The 15,865-nt window shown below is 44.6% G+C and overlaps 1 protein-coding gene across 1 annotated transcript in view; it reads right to left on the reverse strand.

Moving 5' to 3' along the window:
* LOC105448144 (neurogenic locus protein delta) overlaps positions 1–15,865 on the reverse strand; it is a 41,887-nt gene that overhangs the window by 21,099 nt on the left and 4,923 nt on the right. Inside the window, exons 2-3 of the mRNA XM_011686529.1 lie at positions 14,627–14,929; positions 3,855–3,909 (exon numbers count right to left, since the gene is read on the reverse strand). Of these exons, the coding sequence (XP_011684831.1) occupies positions 3,855–3,909; positions 14,627–14,929 (358 nt within the window). The remainder of the gene's footprint in view (positions 1–3,854; positions 3,910–14,626; positions 14,930–15,865) is intronic.

Genomic DNA, 15,865 nt, shown 5'->3' on the forward strand with positions numbered 1-15,865 from the left:
CAGTACCTCGGCTGGATATCGCGATCTCCATTTAATTCTTTACCACGCGCGTTATCCCATAACGCTTCATAATAGCGCTTGTTGGTTCACCGCGAATGAACGGACAAACGAATGGCGCGCGAGAGAGAGAAGGAGAAAAAGAGGGAAGAATCTTCCTCCTTTTCCCCGCTGGCGCTACGGCGGATGAATGAAGGAAAGGAAGAGTAGTAATCCGATCGGCCTTTACCAAAACGAGCAACGACCGAGCACACGGAACAGGCGGATGTCGGTGAACGTCGTCATTAGCGACAAAGGAAACTGGTTCGCGTACAATAATGCCACTTCATGTGCGCGCTCGACACACGAGGGACCGATCGATCGGCACGTCGAGCGCTCTCTCATCGACACGTGTAATCGTTCGTGCGCGACACCACCTTGCCCCGCCGAGATTTATAAATAACGTCGCATTGGCGGGAATAAAATTAGACCGGAATAAAAAAAAAGGAGACTTTAAGACCATCCGATATTTATTTAAAGTCTCTTATTTTTAGTTGGAACATTTTACGCGTGTGAATGGTTCTTTTTAATTTATGCTACATGCAAGAAATATACCGTTCGAAAGGTAATTCACAAAGATATTAACGAGCAATTCGATATCGAGTCTGTAATACAAGGAATGAGCTCTGTAACAGGATTAAGAACGCGATCTTATCTCCTCTCCCGCGACTACGATCGTCCTTGAGAAAACGTCGCGGCGATAATTAGCGGCAGCGAATGGGATTCCCACGAAATTTTCGTGACACGCGACGCGTGGAGCGAATGCAACTCCGAGCGCAGGTGCAGCGACGCGACGCGTGCACCGGCGGCGTGACACGTATACGCAACGTAACGCAACGCAACGCGGATAATGGGTATGCGTGTGTGCGTGATGGGCAGCTAAAAGGAGGAAGAGGGACGCCCGAAAGGGAAGGAGGCGAGAACGCCAGCGGGGGCGGCGGTTAGAACAGGAGGAGGAGGAGGAGGTAGTGGTGTTCGCCTGAGAAAGGAAGCAGCATCCGAGCAACGCGGCAATAAAGGGCTCGTTTCGCCGGTGCGTTGTGAGTATTATATTGTGCCCGGAGCAGCAGCACGGTAGACGAAGCACAATGTAAGCGGTGTATCTGCGATAAAGGCCCCGGGGATAGGTATATATCCGGGACACGATGTTTGGCGACCCATCATGGATATTGGTGTAGACACTACCGTAGTATATTAACCTTTCAGCATCCAAATTAGTCTCAGACACGTCCATAAATTATTTTTTTCTTTTTCTTTATTTCAATTTTATGTTATCAGACTTAATATTCCTAATGGAATAATCGAGTTATGCTAATTTAAAGAATTTTATGAAGATTTCGAGAATATAATTTGTGTTTGTATGTGTGCATGCGCGTGCGCGTTGGCTGTAAACCATTTTTTTTCCTTGTATTGCAATCTAATAATACATAATTCAATGTTCAACATAAAACGACAAATGTACGAAAAATAATAAACTGAAACAGATTTTGATACGTCAATAACTTATACAACATCAGCGCACCAAGAAAACAATCCCAGGTACCGAAAAGCAGATACGTACAAGGTATATATGTAAATATACATAAGCGGTATATTGACGATAAAATTCAGAAATTGGAAAAGATACATATTTGTCCCGCCTGTATTGCGAACGTTAATACTCGTGTCAGACAGAAAACTCATAGCGATAGCTTAACGTTTCCTCGTTCAACGTGAAATACATGTAGTTATCGTAAAAAATGGAGTAGTTTCGATAACACAATGCAGAAGAAGAAATACAATATACATATATCAAGGAAAACATATTACTTTTTAAATATTTTTTTTAGATAAATATACATTGAATCATTTACTCGCATCTTTACTTATTTTAACGGACAAATATATGTATAATCATATACATGTATAAGGAAATACATGTTCGATCTATGTTGTACCCAGATATACAGGATGGCACGAGAGATTAGCCTGGTCTCCGTATTAATGAGAGTTTTATTAGCACGTATGAGAACACATACGGTAATCTCGGGCATGTTTATTAGAGTTCTTTGAAGCGAAATTTCCCGCGTAACTTCTGAGCTTTCTCGACCCAACAATGAATTCAGTTTTGTACTCTTATGAACTTTGTATCCGTAAACTCGTTTGCGCGCTTCGAGCAGTTACTTCCTCGTCCAGAGAAAGCATATGAGAGAGACAGAGAGAGAGATGAATAGATAAATAAGCGCGAGATCGAATAAAGTACGCGCCGCGTGGCGCCGAAACAGTTAAATTCGGTTAATTGGCCGAAGCCGCGCCGGCGACGACGACGACGACGACGACGGCAGTAGTGGCATAGGTGATACGAGGAGCGACGGCGCGACGCGGCAGTGCACGCGTGTGCGTGTGACACGCATGAGGGCGCGCGGCCGCCGCGCCGCGCGTATGCAGCTTCCGCTCTCTCCCGTCGGCCGATTCTAATTACCGGAGGGGCCCCACGGGACTTCTCGAGGAAGAAATTAAGCGGTCTCGCTCTTCTTACCCCGTTTTTAAAGCCGGTCTCGAGAGTGAATAAAGTGAAGCGGATGCGTGTGCTACCTGCGCGTGAGTGCGTACAGAAAACCGTACGCACTCGCGAGTTTCGCTTGGTGCGCGGATGTTACACGTTGTAACATCCGCCTCCAACAAGACTCTACATGAAATTGTTACATTGAAAATTGGAATAAATGCCAATTAAGTCGGACCAATATTAACATATTCCGGATTTTCGTTTCTTCCTCACAAATCTCTTCGAGCATTTGTTTATCGAGATTATGTTTTCATTGAAAAAATATCCAAATGTTAAATTTAAGAACAATTGATGGTGTCTATAAGCTAGGCACGTTGGATACGCCCGTATATACTCGGTGTCAAGTTACTTCCAGCGCGATGGAAGATGAGTGTACTACGGTTACACAGGAAGGAAACACTAGTGCCGTCGCCGTCACTGCCACCCGGTATCCGCCGTCTCTCCTCTCCTTGCTCTCACTTTCCTCTCTCCCGCAACCTCCTGGTCGACGACACAACGCTATGACACAACGGAGACGCGTTGCCGTAATAACGCGCGGTTACAAACGAGGAACGACCAGCGGCAATAGAGGCTGAATAGAACAATGAAAACGCGACGATTGTTCGCGGAACAACGGCCGATCTCGACGTAAGATTTGCCACGTACATTTACGACCTATCACGTAAAATTGGAAATAACGTTTATGCTAAAGAAATTAATTTCAATGTAATTAACGATAAGAAGTGCTCGAACAAACATGACATAATTCTTCTTTATATACATATAACAAGACGTAACAAAAAGCGGAAAAGCAATTTATTTCGGAATGATAATTAATCATTTGATAAATCAAATGGGGAAAACTTGATAACTAAATACGATGTACGAAAATCGATCTATCCTTCCTTTCTCTTCTTCTTCCGGTTCTCATCTTGAGGGAACTTTAAAGGGATGAGAATCAAGAGATAGTTGACGAAGGAAGGAGAAGGAAGAAAACGAAGGAATCAACGTCTCTGGTAAGTGTCATGCTCAGAGACCGGAAGTGCCTTCTCGACTGGTCCACGTTGCATGAGACATCGTGTCTCTCTTACGAGCCAGCTGGACCACACATGCCCTCCCCGACAACCTTCTTGCCTTCTCTCTTGTGGTTTTAGAAACGTGCGCAACGTCTACAGGACTAATTTTATGATAATCTTTCTTCGAGATTTTTACAAGCGCAAGCGCGCACGCGTATTCGGTATAATCGTGCGTGATCTAAAAACAGAATAAAAGAAAAAAGAGGAAATGCACTCACCGGCCGTGCTGTTGTCCACATCGTGAAAAGCTTCCACTATCAGCGAGAATGTACCCTGTAAATAGAAAAAGAAAGCTACGTAAGTCTCGTGCGTTCCTTGATCAGAATAAAAACAATAAATAACACGTATAATTATAATTAATAATCGTTTTGGAAAGTAAAAGGAGGGAAAAAAATTTCACATAAAATTAATAATTGCTCGTAATTCAGTTTGGTAATTAAGTTTAATGCCGCGGATAATTGAAAAGATGCGTCATTCATATTTTTCGACCGTGACTCGCGAGCACTTTCGAAATATAACGGTGACGCTAGAGGAAATATTTCCGCGGTGAAAGGGTTAATAACAAATTAAACGTTTTGCGGCATGCTGCGTCACGTGCACACCTGCCCCGCGTTGCCACGCGTCCGCCCGCCGACAGAACGACGAGCGTGCACATCAAGTACGAGTGAAGAGAAACGGTTACGCGTCACTGGTAAAGGGAGAGGGAGGGGACCCACAGGACGCGAGAGAGGGCAGGAAGGGGAACAACACGCGCAAAAATCACCCTCTTTCGAGTTATCGTCCAGGCACGAGGGGAATCGCAACCCCACGGGAGTCAACTTCCATAACCACATGATGTTTCCTCAGTGTAAATCACACGTCGCATTAAGATACACGTGCGCGCGTGCTAAGTGCGTCGACACGTGGAAATTACGATCGATTGCGCTAAGTAAATTATTTACGAATGTCAACAGGCAATTTGTAAGTGCGCCACAATCGATTAGCTAAACTCACGTTAATCTCTCCGATTCACGTAATCTCTAATGATTTTTGAAAAAAAATTGTTCTCATGCTATTGATTAATTTATTTAAGACCGTAAATCTTTTTGTTTTGTATATACAACTTCTAATTAACAAAATAAAATTTGTTTAATTACAATTCAAAAGTTATATAGGTTAAAGAGAAATCTGTTCCAAAGCGCTCGAGAGATCCTCAGATGAAACAGGAAGGAAACAGCGCAGGAAACTTGGGTATACACACGGCTATTCCTAGCGACGTAATTTGGAAGCTGAGGAATACCAGGTAGTGACACTCGAAACGACAGCTCGTAAATACCGTAATGATGTTCTCCCGTTGCCGAGAAACCACACGAAGTACTACTACGGTCACTTCGACAACACACAAGTCGCAATGAGACATGGCGTTACCGTGTAATACACGTACGTGCTGTACGCAACATACTCTACGTTACACGTCTGTGTAGTGATGATAATGCGTCGTTTAATTATTTAACGTCACATGAGCATGTACAGTAAACACAGAAAGAGAACGGCTCGCGGTATTATACGCGACCTCGTTAGTCGTTGCCACGCGGAGAATAATAAATGTTTATATCCGCCGGCGTCGCCATTCCCGCCCGAGTTCCCGTGTTTCGCTCGACTTCCCGTAAACGAGCCTCGGTAATCCCGTGGCGAATGTCATCTCGCACATGCAGGAAATTTATGCAAACGCCGTATTACGTTGCCTTCGTCTCTCGAGCTTCCCTTTCGTTTTAAACATAATCTCAACGTATAAAACTAAAGCCGAAGAAAAGATAAAAAAAATACAGCGATAAGATTATAATAACAAGTACATAAATGTTATAATAAATTAACATTTAAATATATGGTCGATAATGAAATCAAGGATATATTCATTCAAATTTCATCAATCGACTTTTTCGTTAGGCAATATTTTAGTTTTGTGCAAAAAGGCATAACGCTTACATAAAAAGCTTACAATAACGTTTGCATTATTTGATATTATTAAACCTGCTATATGCATATCTTCACGTAAAATTGAGTCCGTGGTATATGCACGTACACCGTACAGGTACGCGGTCGCCCTTCGCCGCGAAAGGGTTGAAGGACGCGGGAGCAATTTGTCTCTGCTAAAAGAAGCGAATGGAGAAGGAGAGAGGCGCAGGTTGTAGTGCACCTTTTACGACGGGATACCGAAGATGTGCGAGATGTGGTCCGAGACCGGTCCAAGGGCCTCGAACACGCGAGAAGGGCGAAAAGCGACGAACACGAGGGTAGAACATAGTAGGCGTAGACGGAAGCGAGACGAGAAACACAGGGCTATACCGCCTTTTTCTCTCGCGGCAAGGACGCGTCTCGAAAATTTAGACACGCGGGACGTGTACTTTACGAAAATGAGAGAAAAAAGATCGTTCTTGTGGTAAGAGTAACAAATCAGGAGCAAAAGAGAGAAAGGGAGAGAGTAAATCGCCGGGAAGACAAATGCCACCGTGATCGTCCCGCTAATTTATTACGGTGGATCGGAATGAAATCGGCGAGGAATCGCAGCCGGGCGTTCGAAAAAAGGCGCGGTTCTCTGCCGAGAACAATGCGCCTTGGCGGGTGTGTGTATGTGTGCGCACCGCCGGTAGCGGCGATTGCCGCCGACGACTAGCGCGACGCGCGGTCGCGCGGAAGGCGGAGGAGAAATCCACAGGACGATAAAGACGAACGGGCGCGAGGGGAGGAGGGAGAAAGGGAAATGCGTTCTAGTCCGATCCTTTTCCTTGCGAATGCGAGGGATGACGAGAGAAGAGAGAAGAAGAATCGAAGGTCCTCTCTCGGTGTGCCGATGGCACACGATAGAGCGAGAGGTCGCGCGGCGACCGAATACGACAGAGGGAGAGGCGACAGGCGCGGCGCGGCCGCTACGATAGAGCGAGAGCCGCCGGCAGGCGCGGCGGCCGCTGCGATAGAACGAGAGAAGGAGAGGAGAGCGAGCTGCTCGCTCGCTCGGCAGTCGGTTCCCACGGCTGCGCAGCATACCTCCACCTTCTCTCGCCTCTCTTTTCCCTTCTTCGCCGCCGTCAGCCCGAACCCCGCTTCGTCGTCCCTCTTCTCGGGCCGCGTATGCTCCTCTTTCGATCTCTTTCTCTCACTCTCTCACTCCCCTTCTCTCGTCTCGTCGCCTCTCGCTCCGACTCGCGCGCAGACTGTCCTCTCTATCCAGCGATTCGCCTCTTCTCTTCTTCTCGTCTCCGCTTCCTTTCTCTCTCTTTCTCTGTCGACTCGCGTTTCTTCACGTACAACAGGACGTAGCTGCAATCTCGGAGCGCGGGCGCGTATATATACGCGCGTATTAATCATCGCGGAAGACGGTCGCGCTAGAGGAAAGGGGAGAGAGAGAGAGAGAGAGCGAACGGTCTACATGTAAATGTATCGTAGTCGGCGGCAGGGTGTCGTCGCTCGTTATCCACGGTTTCCTCTTCCTCCTTTCGACACGAGGGCGGCCGCGAAAATTTCACCACCGTCCCCCTAGCCGTCGCGCAAACGTGTTACCTAATCCCGAGAACACCCGTCCCTATGTGTCTAAACGGCCAGGAATGAAAGAACGTAATAAAAATAGATGACTCACGGAAGGACATCAATAGGCAAGTTGCGACAGTCGCGATGCAGTCAGCTTGTAGAAAGAAATCGAATATGCGAGCGAGACATTAAGAGATATCGCTAGTAGAGTCAAAATCTTAAGAGTCGGAATACTTTCAAGTTGTATTATATATATTTTACGAAATAATAGTGTGTGTTTTACTTATAAACTGTATTTCGAAATTAGAGAAATTGGAGGCTATGCGAATATTCCGAAAAGTAACATTAATTACTCGTAAGTGGAACCAACATGAATGGAGCTCCCGCTCTATTCCTTCCTCGTTCGTCGTAATGCGAACAAAAGTCACGCTTTCACGGGCCATCCTTAATGCGATGCGATGCGGCCTGTTTTATTAATGCACGCTTCGATCGGGCCGGTCATTACCGTTTTCAACTTTCGACTCTTATTGTAATCAATTATAAATCGTTGCATATAGAAAAAACTTTTCATTATTAATATGAAAAAAAAAAAACCGTTAAGATTCTTCTTTTGTTAAAGAAAAAAACATGATATAATCTTTTCTCGATTTGCAAGCGTTATGCAATTGTGACGCTATTATATAATATAAAAATGCATATTTTAAAAATCAACCGGGGAAAAACGAAACTCACAACGCACGATGGAGTCGATAATAATAACCGCTATAGGTATCGTTCGTGTCGAGCGACAGTATATCGCCCAAGGGACGAGCAGTTAGTCAGTCAGTCAGTCAGTCAATAAGGTTCACCCACGCACGTGCATCAGCTGATGCGTACCTGCCCGATGACCACGTGACAAAGGACCGGAAGAAAAGGTGAGGGCACATACACGCTCGCATGCCGTATTTTCGCTTTAGCGACGCTGTAGGGGAAAAGGCAAGGGTTGCGCCGAAGAAACAGAAGCTGCGTAAGAGGCGACGATTTATAATGTAAAGGAATTCCGACCGAATTCTAGGGGGGCTCCATCGTAAATGAAGATATCGCGCTGCGACAAAAAAGTCTTTCCATCTTGCAAAACAATTTGTTAATTTCTGAAACAATTAAAGTCTTACTAACTAAAAATTGTAGAGCAGCAAAGAAATATGTCCCTCGGGTCTGAGAAAGGAAATGGATTAAGAAGCGCTTCCGCGTAAACGGCGCCCCCGAGCGACGTCGTAATAAGAATCTGCGAGAGGAGACCGGAAGCGCATCGGGGAAGCGACGCACCGGCCGTTACTCGATGTTTTTACACTCTTGCGGAGTAAATTCGAGCCTGAACTCGACTGTAGCGAAAGGGAACTTGCCGAGTTGTACCGTTACAAACGAACAGCGTATTTCTTCAATCGCAATTCGTGGGGAATCCGTTTTATTACTATAAATTTTTTTTTTTCAATATTAGTTTATTTTAGTTTAAAACTATATTATTTGAAAATACAAGAGTCGCATATTTCATCTACTAGATAAAATTGATAAACATACATTGTTAAAGAGCCGCAAAAAAGAAAACAGAAAATATATATTACTTATAAGAGATGGATCCGACGTTTGCTAAAACGTGTTCGTTGCTTTCGAGAGAAGGCTTTGAATCGAAATAAAACTCTGTCGACGCGTAATAGGTCCTAAGTTCCGCAGTTCGTGCTGTGACACGCAAAAAGGAAGAGAGAAAGGAGGAAGGAAGGAAGGAAGGTACCGCTCGCAGACACACAGGAATTAACCGCCGGTAGGGAAAGAGGTCGATCGCGTGCGAGTCTCGCAAGCTCGCACGCGCGGCACAACTAAAAATACGCACCGGCGGGAGTTTCGGGAATCGAGCGTGGCTGTCGCCGTCGCCGTCGCGTCGCGTTGTCGTCTACCTTTTTTCATCGCGTCCACGTAATTCGTGCTAAACGTATAATATCAGCAAGTCGCGCGAAATGCCGAATCACCTAGCCGCCACCCCTCGTACACGTGTAGCCATTCGTTCGCTCATTCGACCTTTCGCTGCTCGTGCCTTCGTCTGGGACGCGAATCACGCAGCCTTTTCGGCCGTGGGACCCACGGTTCGTTCGCTCGCTAGCCGCCTTGGTTTCGGGCCCCACCTTTCCTCTCCCTTCCTCCTGCAGCGCGATTCCCATCACTTTCGCGGCCCCCTCGTCCTCTACCTCTCGCTGTTCTTCCTCGAGCCTCGGTCTCGCAATCGCGTTCCACGAAAACGCATTTAAGAAAGCTTAATTTTATGACGCTACTATATATTTTATTATAATCTCCTTATAATTTCTTCAATATCGCATGTTACGAAATAGTGTCTATATAAATGGCATTAACATATAAAGCTAATCTCCAGCGGACCGATCGAGAGAGAGAGAGAGAGCTGACCTCTTCTTCCTCGTACAAATCGATACGTTGGCAGCATCGAAACAAAAATTTGATTCTTATGTTATTTCTGTTAATCTGCAGTAATTGCGATTTTCTTCGACTATTTTCTTAATTGATGCCAGCGGTACGAGACAAGTATCGATAACTAAGTGTGTACTTCAGTATTCCTCTAACGTCAATATCTACCTTTACGATAATGCGTGAGATTTATCGCGGAAGGAAGTTACGGTGATCGGCTAAAAATAGAATGGCACGACGTGGACGGCGGAATTCCCAGGCGACATAACGAAAGCGGGAAAAGAATGAAGCGAGAGCGAGCGAGCGAGCGAGCGCGCGCGCGTGCCATTAGCGCGGAGTGCGCGCGGAAAATCGCATAACGTACCGCGCGCCCCGCGAGCGACGCGACGGTGCGCTCACTCGCGAGAAGCGTGCGCAACGATCGAGCACAGTAGCCGCACTGTCGCTAGTCGCCTCGTGCTGTTTTAATAAGGCGGCTCGTGTACACGAACGTAAAGCCAATTAAGGCGCGCGCATAAGAGTCCGCGGCACGCATGCACGGGCGCACGCACGCATTAAGAGATTGCAGCGTTTGCGAAGGTTACGATTACGTATCGAAACGACGCATGCCGCCGAATGACATACCACAGGCATTCCTCAAGGCGTCCATCGAGAAATAATTTACGGAATAAATATAAAGAAAAATTGCTTCTTTAATGAGATTGCAGATTCAGCAATTAGCTAAAAAAAAAGCTTTGACGAAGTTTTTTGGGGGGGAATTTTTACTACACATTAATTAATTTCGTTAATGAAAAATGAATTATAAAGAATAATTTTAGGTGAAAACGATGAAACGTTTATTTTTAATAAATCGCAAAGCTCATTCTCCAATTTCATCGAATCGTGTTGCTAATTACGGCCGGACATTTAATGAACCTGTCCGGTTGTGATGGAAAGGCCATTAATTCGCGCATCTCGGTCGCACACCGCACGGAAGTGATTTACGCGCATTGCACGTAACTGTTATTTATAGTGCTATTTTATCGGCTCTCGCTCGTCCAATGCTCGCGCGTACGAGTCGCGAGTCAATTTACTAATTGCGAACTCGGCCGTAATCAGCCGCAACAACGAGTTAATTCACTTTTTCACCGTCCTTCGTTATATCGTGGCGTGTAAACGCAAACCGTTTATGCAACTTATTTGTCATGATACTGTGAAATTAAAAAAACAAGAAACAAGTCATTAGTGTGTAAGAACATGCATATGTGTGTGTACATTAATCAAATCAAATACTCGTTGCTCAATTTAAAATTGAGTTAATCTTTTCCCCATCGCTTCTTTTCTCAATTTTCTTTATGCGAAGCTGATCTTATACGATACGAAAGTTAGAATGTAGTTAAAACGCCTCTCGCTTTTGAAGCTACGAAAATAAATCGAGTACTCCAAATAGCGATTACGACTTACGTCGGTTTCGAGCTATTTCGCCGACACGCTAAACGCGAAGCCGACGATATCCGGCACGAGCGTCGGCCAGAAATCGGTCAGGAACCGCTGCGCCGAAAGTTCTCCGCGGAATTGTGACAGTGTCTTCCGAGAAACCGAGGCCCGCTACTGACTTCGTTTGATCCTACTACATCAAAGCAGATGCCGAGTACAATATCGGCAACTGCTCTCGGGATAATTTCGACATCGGTGAATCGCGCGATAATCCTATCAGCCGCCGGGCTGCGGGTTCAACCGGTGGTGGTAAATGTCGAAGAACGCACGTGCCTGTACCATCCGGGTACACACGGGAAAGAGAAAGAGAAAGTGAATTTATTTCGCCTTCGGCTCAAGTAGGCACAACCGACAGGATTCACACACAATGTATTTTATTATAAATATAATCTGCAAAGAAAGTTGATGCTTAAAAAAATATGTAAATTTGTCACGGCTTTGTCCTTTAGAAACTAATAGAAAAGAACAAAGAGAGCTAAATTAAAAGGTATAGAATTAAATAAAGAATAAAAAAAAGTAAAGAGAGCACGAGTGAAAAGATGGAGAACAAGAAAAACGGTCAATGCAAAAGAGAGAGAGAGAGAGAGAGAGAGAGAGAGAAAGAGAGAGAAGGGCTCGTTAGAGGCGCGAGGGGTGCCATATGGGTTAGTAAATTTAACTCTGCTCACGAGAAAGCCATGGAGGGCGAGAGAGAGGACAGCGAGAGAGAGACAGAGCGAAGACAGAGTACGTGGGAAGTGTGCAGAGGCGCAAGAGGCCCCGGCCATCTGCTGCCGGCGCGGTGGCGACGGCGGCGGCCCTGCAGAACTGCGGCGGTTTCATAGTCAGAAATGCGCGAGCACCGATACGAGAGGATATGAGAGGATTGACGTATGCCCAAGGATGCTGTACATTGGCGCGTAATTTCAGTAAGCCGACCCATTCGTAAAGAAAACGTAAAGAAATTTTATTGAATCAATTGATATCGAAAATACGTATAGAGCTTAAATTCTGAGTGTGAACTCAGATAGTTACAAGACTTACAAGATTAATTGAAGCCTTGTAAATTGAACTAAATAAATATTTCATAGATTATATAAACTACGTTACATCACACATACCTTGAGAACCTCTATATAATTAATATAATTTTTTATATAATTTCATCACAAAATTGTATAATGAATATCCTTTCTCGCTTAATATGTAACATCGATTTTTTTATCTCTTTAGCGATATATAATATCAAAGATAAGAAAATCATAGATAATTTACATTCTGATATCGAAATGATAATTGTCTGATGTTTTGCCGTTCGCGATTCGACTTTTATCGATTATATCTGTCTACTTCTATCCGCATTTAAATTTCGACGCCTATGAGAGCCAAAACATCACAGTAACAGCATCAACAACAGCAGGAGGGAAAGACAAGTGCTACTCTCCCGTTGTTCTCTCTCTTTCCCTTTTTTTCTCTCTTTCTGCGCGGCATCTGCCAACTCTCTTTCCCTCTCCCCCCCCCCGGCCCTTTCTATCTATCTCTTGCCCTCGCTATCTCGCTCTTTCATTTGGTTGCACCGACGGCTGCGTGCGCATGCACGCGTGCAAGCGACATCGGCAGCACGCGTCGTACGTGCCATGCAAACGCAACCCCTATACACGCGTTCTGTGTTTTTCTCTCTTTCTCTCTCATTCCTTTAACACAATCAACCTGTCCGTACGCCACAACGATCTCGTTGCAATGTGCGCGCGAGAGTAGGAAGGGAAAAAGCAGATGCGAGAGAGTGCGTCGATCCTGCACGTTTACAGCGACCGCGAGGCAGAAATCAGTTTGCACACGCGAGAGAAAGAATGGAGAAAAAGCGCGTTTCCCCCTTTTCGTTAATTGCCGCGCGTCAAGCGAGGCAGAAATCAAAGAGTCGTTGCGAACTAGAACAACCGCCGCTACCGACCTGTTGCAAATGCAACGCGTCCGGCGACGCGTGCAACGCGTCTCCCTCAACTACTACTCGACGACTACACCACGATGCGCACGCACTTCCCACATATATCGCACGCGCATCGAAATTACATCGCTTAGGGTGACCAGCCGTTTCGAGTTGTAAACACCGCACGCAAACGTATTTTAAACCCGCTCGCATATTTAAAAATTCATATCGTGAAATCTCTATAAATGAAACTCCTATCATTTTTCAAATGATACTCACACCCAGACTTTCAAGACATAGTTAATCATCATTCCCATATAACGGATCGCACCGCCGATATTGCAATAGCAATCTCGATACGTGTGATACGACTTTCAGAAATTACAAACCGAACAGGTTTTCAGTCGCGCATGCGAAACTCGCAAACGACTTCCGTGCAAATTAATTGGTCGGTTATGCGAGACGAGAGCGTTAGCGGGCTGAGCGATTGTGTTTTCCGCGCGAGATAGCATCGCGCGACGTGTATTACAAAGGGCGGTGACTTCGACTTTGTCCACACGTTAACTCAAGATCTCTCGCGTGTATAATAATAATTACCCCGTGATCCTCGCACGCGAATTCCGCGTGTTTCTTATCTTGGTCTCGTTCTGCTGGAAATGAGTTAGATAATGCACTCGTTCGATTAGCATCCGTGATTAGTTAGATGAACGGACGAAAACATTGTTCTTTTCCACGTAGCCAAGTACGCGCCCCGTTTTTACGCTCTGCAGTCTAATTTCGATAACCGCTATACATTTTTTTTCATTCATTAGGTCAGTAACGCACTTAATCAATTACGAAACAACGTGTTTTATATAATAAATCATTACGAAACTATTTATACTTGCTAAAAAAAAAAAATGTATTACTAATGACTGAAAGAAACCTTCGAAGCTGTCCTTTAATTGTATAACGCGTCAGAGATATTTAGCGAATGTGGACACGCGGGGAAGAACGCGGCGTATAACGTTACACAAGCGATACGTATAATATATAGTTTTCAATCGCTTTTTGTAACTGTAAGCTATACATCGCCGCCGGTGCGATGTTATATAGAACACTGTATACTGGTTAACTATCTCACCACACGGTCGTCAACATTTCTTACTTCCCACATCGAAACGTTTATGCTAATCAGGGACTCTGGCAAAAAAATCTCCAGTATGCACGCCTCTCGTAAGCCTATCGCGAGACATCATTGCTGAGTGTCATGTATATCGACGCGTGTCGTTTCTCACGAAAGTTTATAAATTATCGCGTATAATTCGACAATGATATTTCCCTTTGGACTTATCCTACGCATAAGAGCACGATGTTCTATGCTATTATTAGGCACGCAAGGTGTTTTGCTACAACTATATACATCATAGAAAGCTTGATACTTTCTCCCAATAAAAAATTTGCTGAGTAATCAAAATAGCATCTTAATTTTTCGAGTATTAAAAATCATAAAATTTTCAAATATATTTCCATTGATAACCGAGACATATGTATAATCTTGTTATTCGGTTATATTGGAAGCTTTATTTACTAACACTCGAAGTCATTCTAAAACAAATCGCGAAAATAATAAACGTGGTATAATCTAAAACGTAAAAAAAAAAAAAGACTTACCGGCCATGTGAACTCGAATGGGAACCTCATGGGGTTGGTGAAGTTCGAAAAATGGATGTTTGGGCTGAAATTAATCCTGTTCTCACCGAGAATGGGCGTCGAAACGTCGCCATACGTGCACTTCGACAGCGTGTCGATCTTCACCTGGTATTGCTTCAGGCAGATCCGAAACTTGGTCTTACAGACCCCCGAGCACTCGCCTGTCTTGGACGCACTGCCGGAACAGCACTTGCCCAGGCTGTCCTTGCCGAACTCGTTCACGAAGGACTTTAGCCTCAGCTCGAACACCCCCGAGGCGCTCACCTGTAAAACACATGCGTTTTATTTCTTCGAGAACGTACACGCAAATTGAATCGGTGCTCATCAACACACGAAATTTTCTAAAGCTAGTAGCAAAATGTGTCTGTGAATATTAAAGATTTAAATTGAAATTAAAAAACATGATATTTAAAATTGTAATAATCACCGAATATCGATTTTTAAAAAATTCGTTTTTCTATTTACGTCAAATAAAAATTGTTTCACAATTACATATTAAAAATCGAGGATTTATGGTTTACGTAAAAGATATATGAATAGAAAGGACTAAAAATTTGCAAACATTAAAATACGAAGCCTGTCAAATTTTTGATAAATATAAATTCTAAATTGAAAATCACAAAAAAATCGTTCTTCGGAAGGAGGGGGATAAATATGACGGAGCACTCTGACAGTCTTTTTAACAGCTGTAACGCGTGCAATCGTAAAAATGTTTTTAATAATGGTGGATCTCTGGTCCACAGTTGGCAGCGAATCATAAGACACACGAAAAAAAAAAGACCTCGATATCAAACGAAGCTCTCTCCTTCTGTTCATCCGCGAGACGGGGGATGTCGTCTCGTGCCCCATGATGTGAAACGCCGCAGGAGCACGTGTGCGCGCACGTTTTTGCGAACGCGTGTCACGCACGTCTCCCAGGAGGAGAGAAGCGAGTTGGTACGACAAAAACTGCGCGTCCTCTCTCGCTCGCTCGTTGCGCGAGAACGTATCCCGGAGAGGCTTACCCTTCGCCGCCACGCGCGCTTCGCCATTATAATCGAATTACGAAAATACGCTACGATTTACCGCAGATTCGACGATTTTAGTTTTTGTCTGCGTCGAATGAAGGCGAGTTTAGTTTGGTTGGCCGTATCCCTCTCGCTCTGTCTTTAGAAAATCTAGCGACCGGTGTGACTTTTCAAGCGCTCAAAATGGATCGTT

This window comes from Wasmannia auropunctata, unplaced genomic scaffold (assembly GCF_000956235.1).
Source record: "Wasmannia auropunctata unplaced genomic scaffold, wasmannia.A_1.0 LD336088.1, whole genome shotgun sequence".
NCBI lineage: Eukaryota > Metazoa > Arthropoda > Insecta > Hymenoptera > Formicidae > Wasmannia > Wasmannia auropunctata.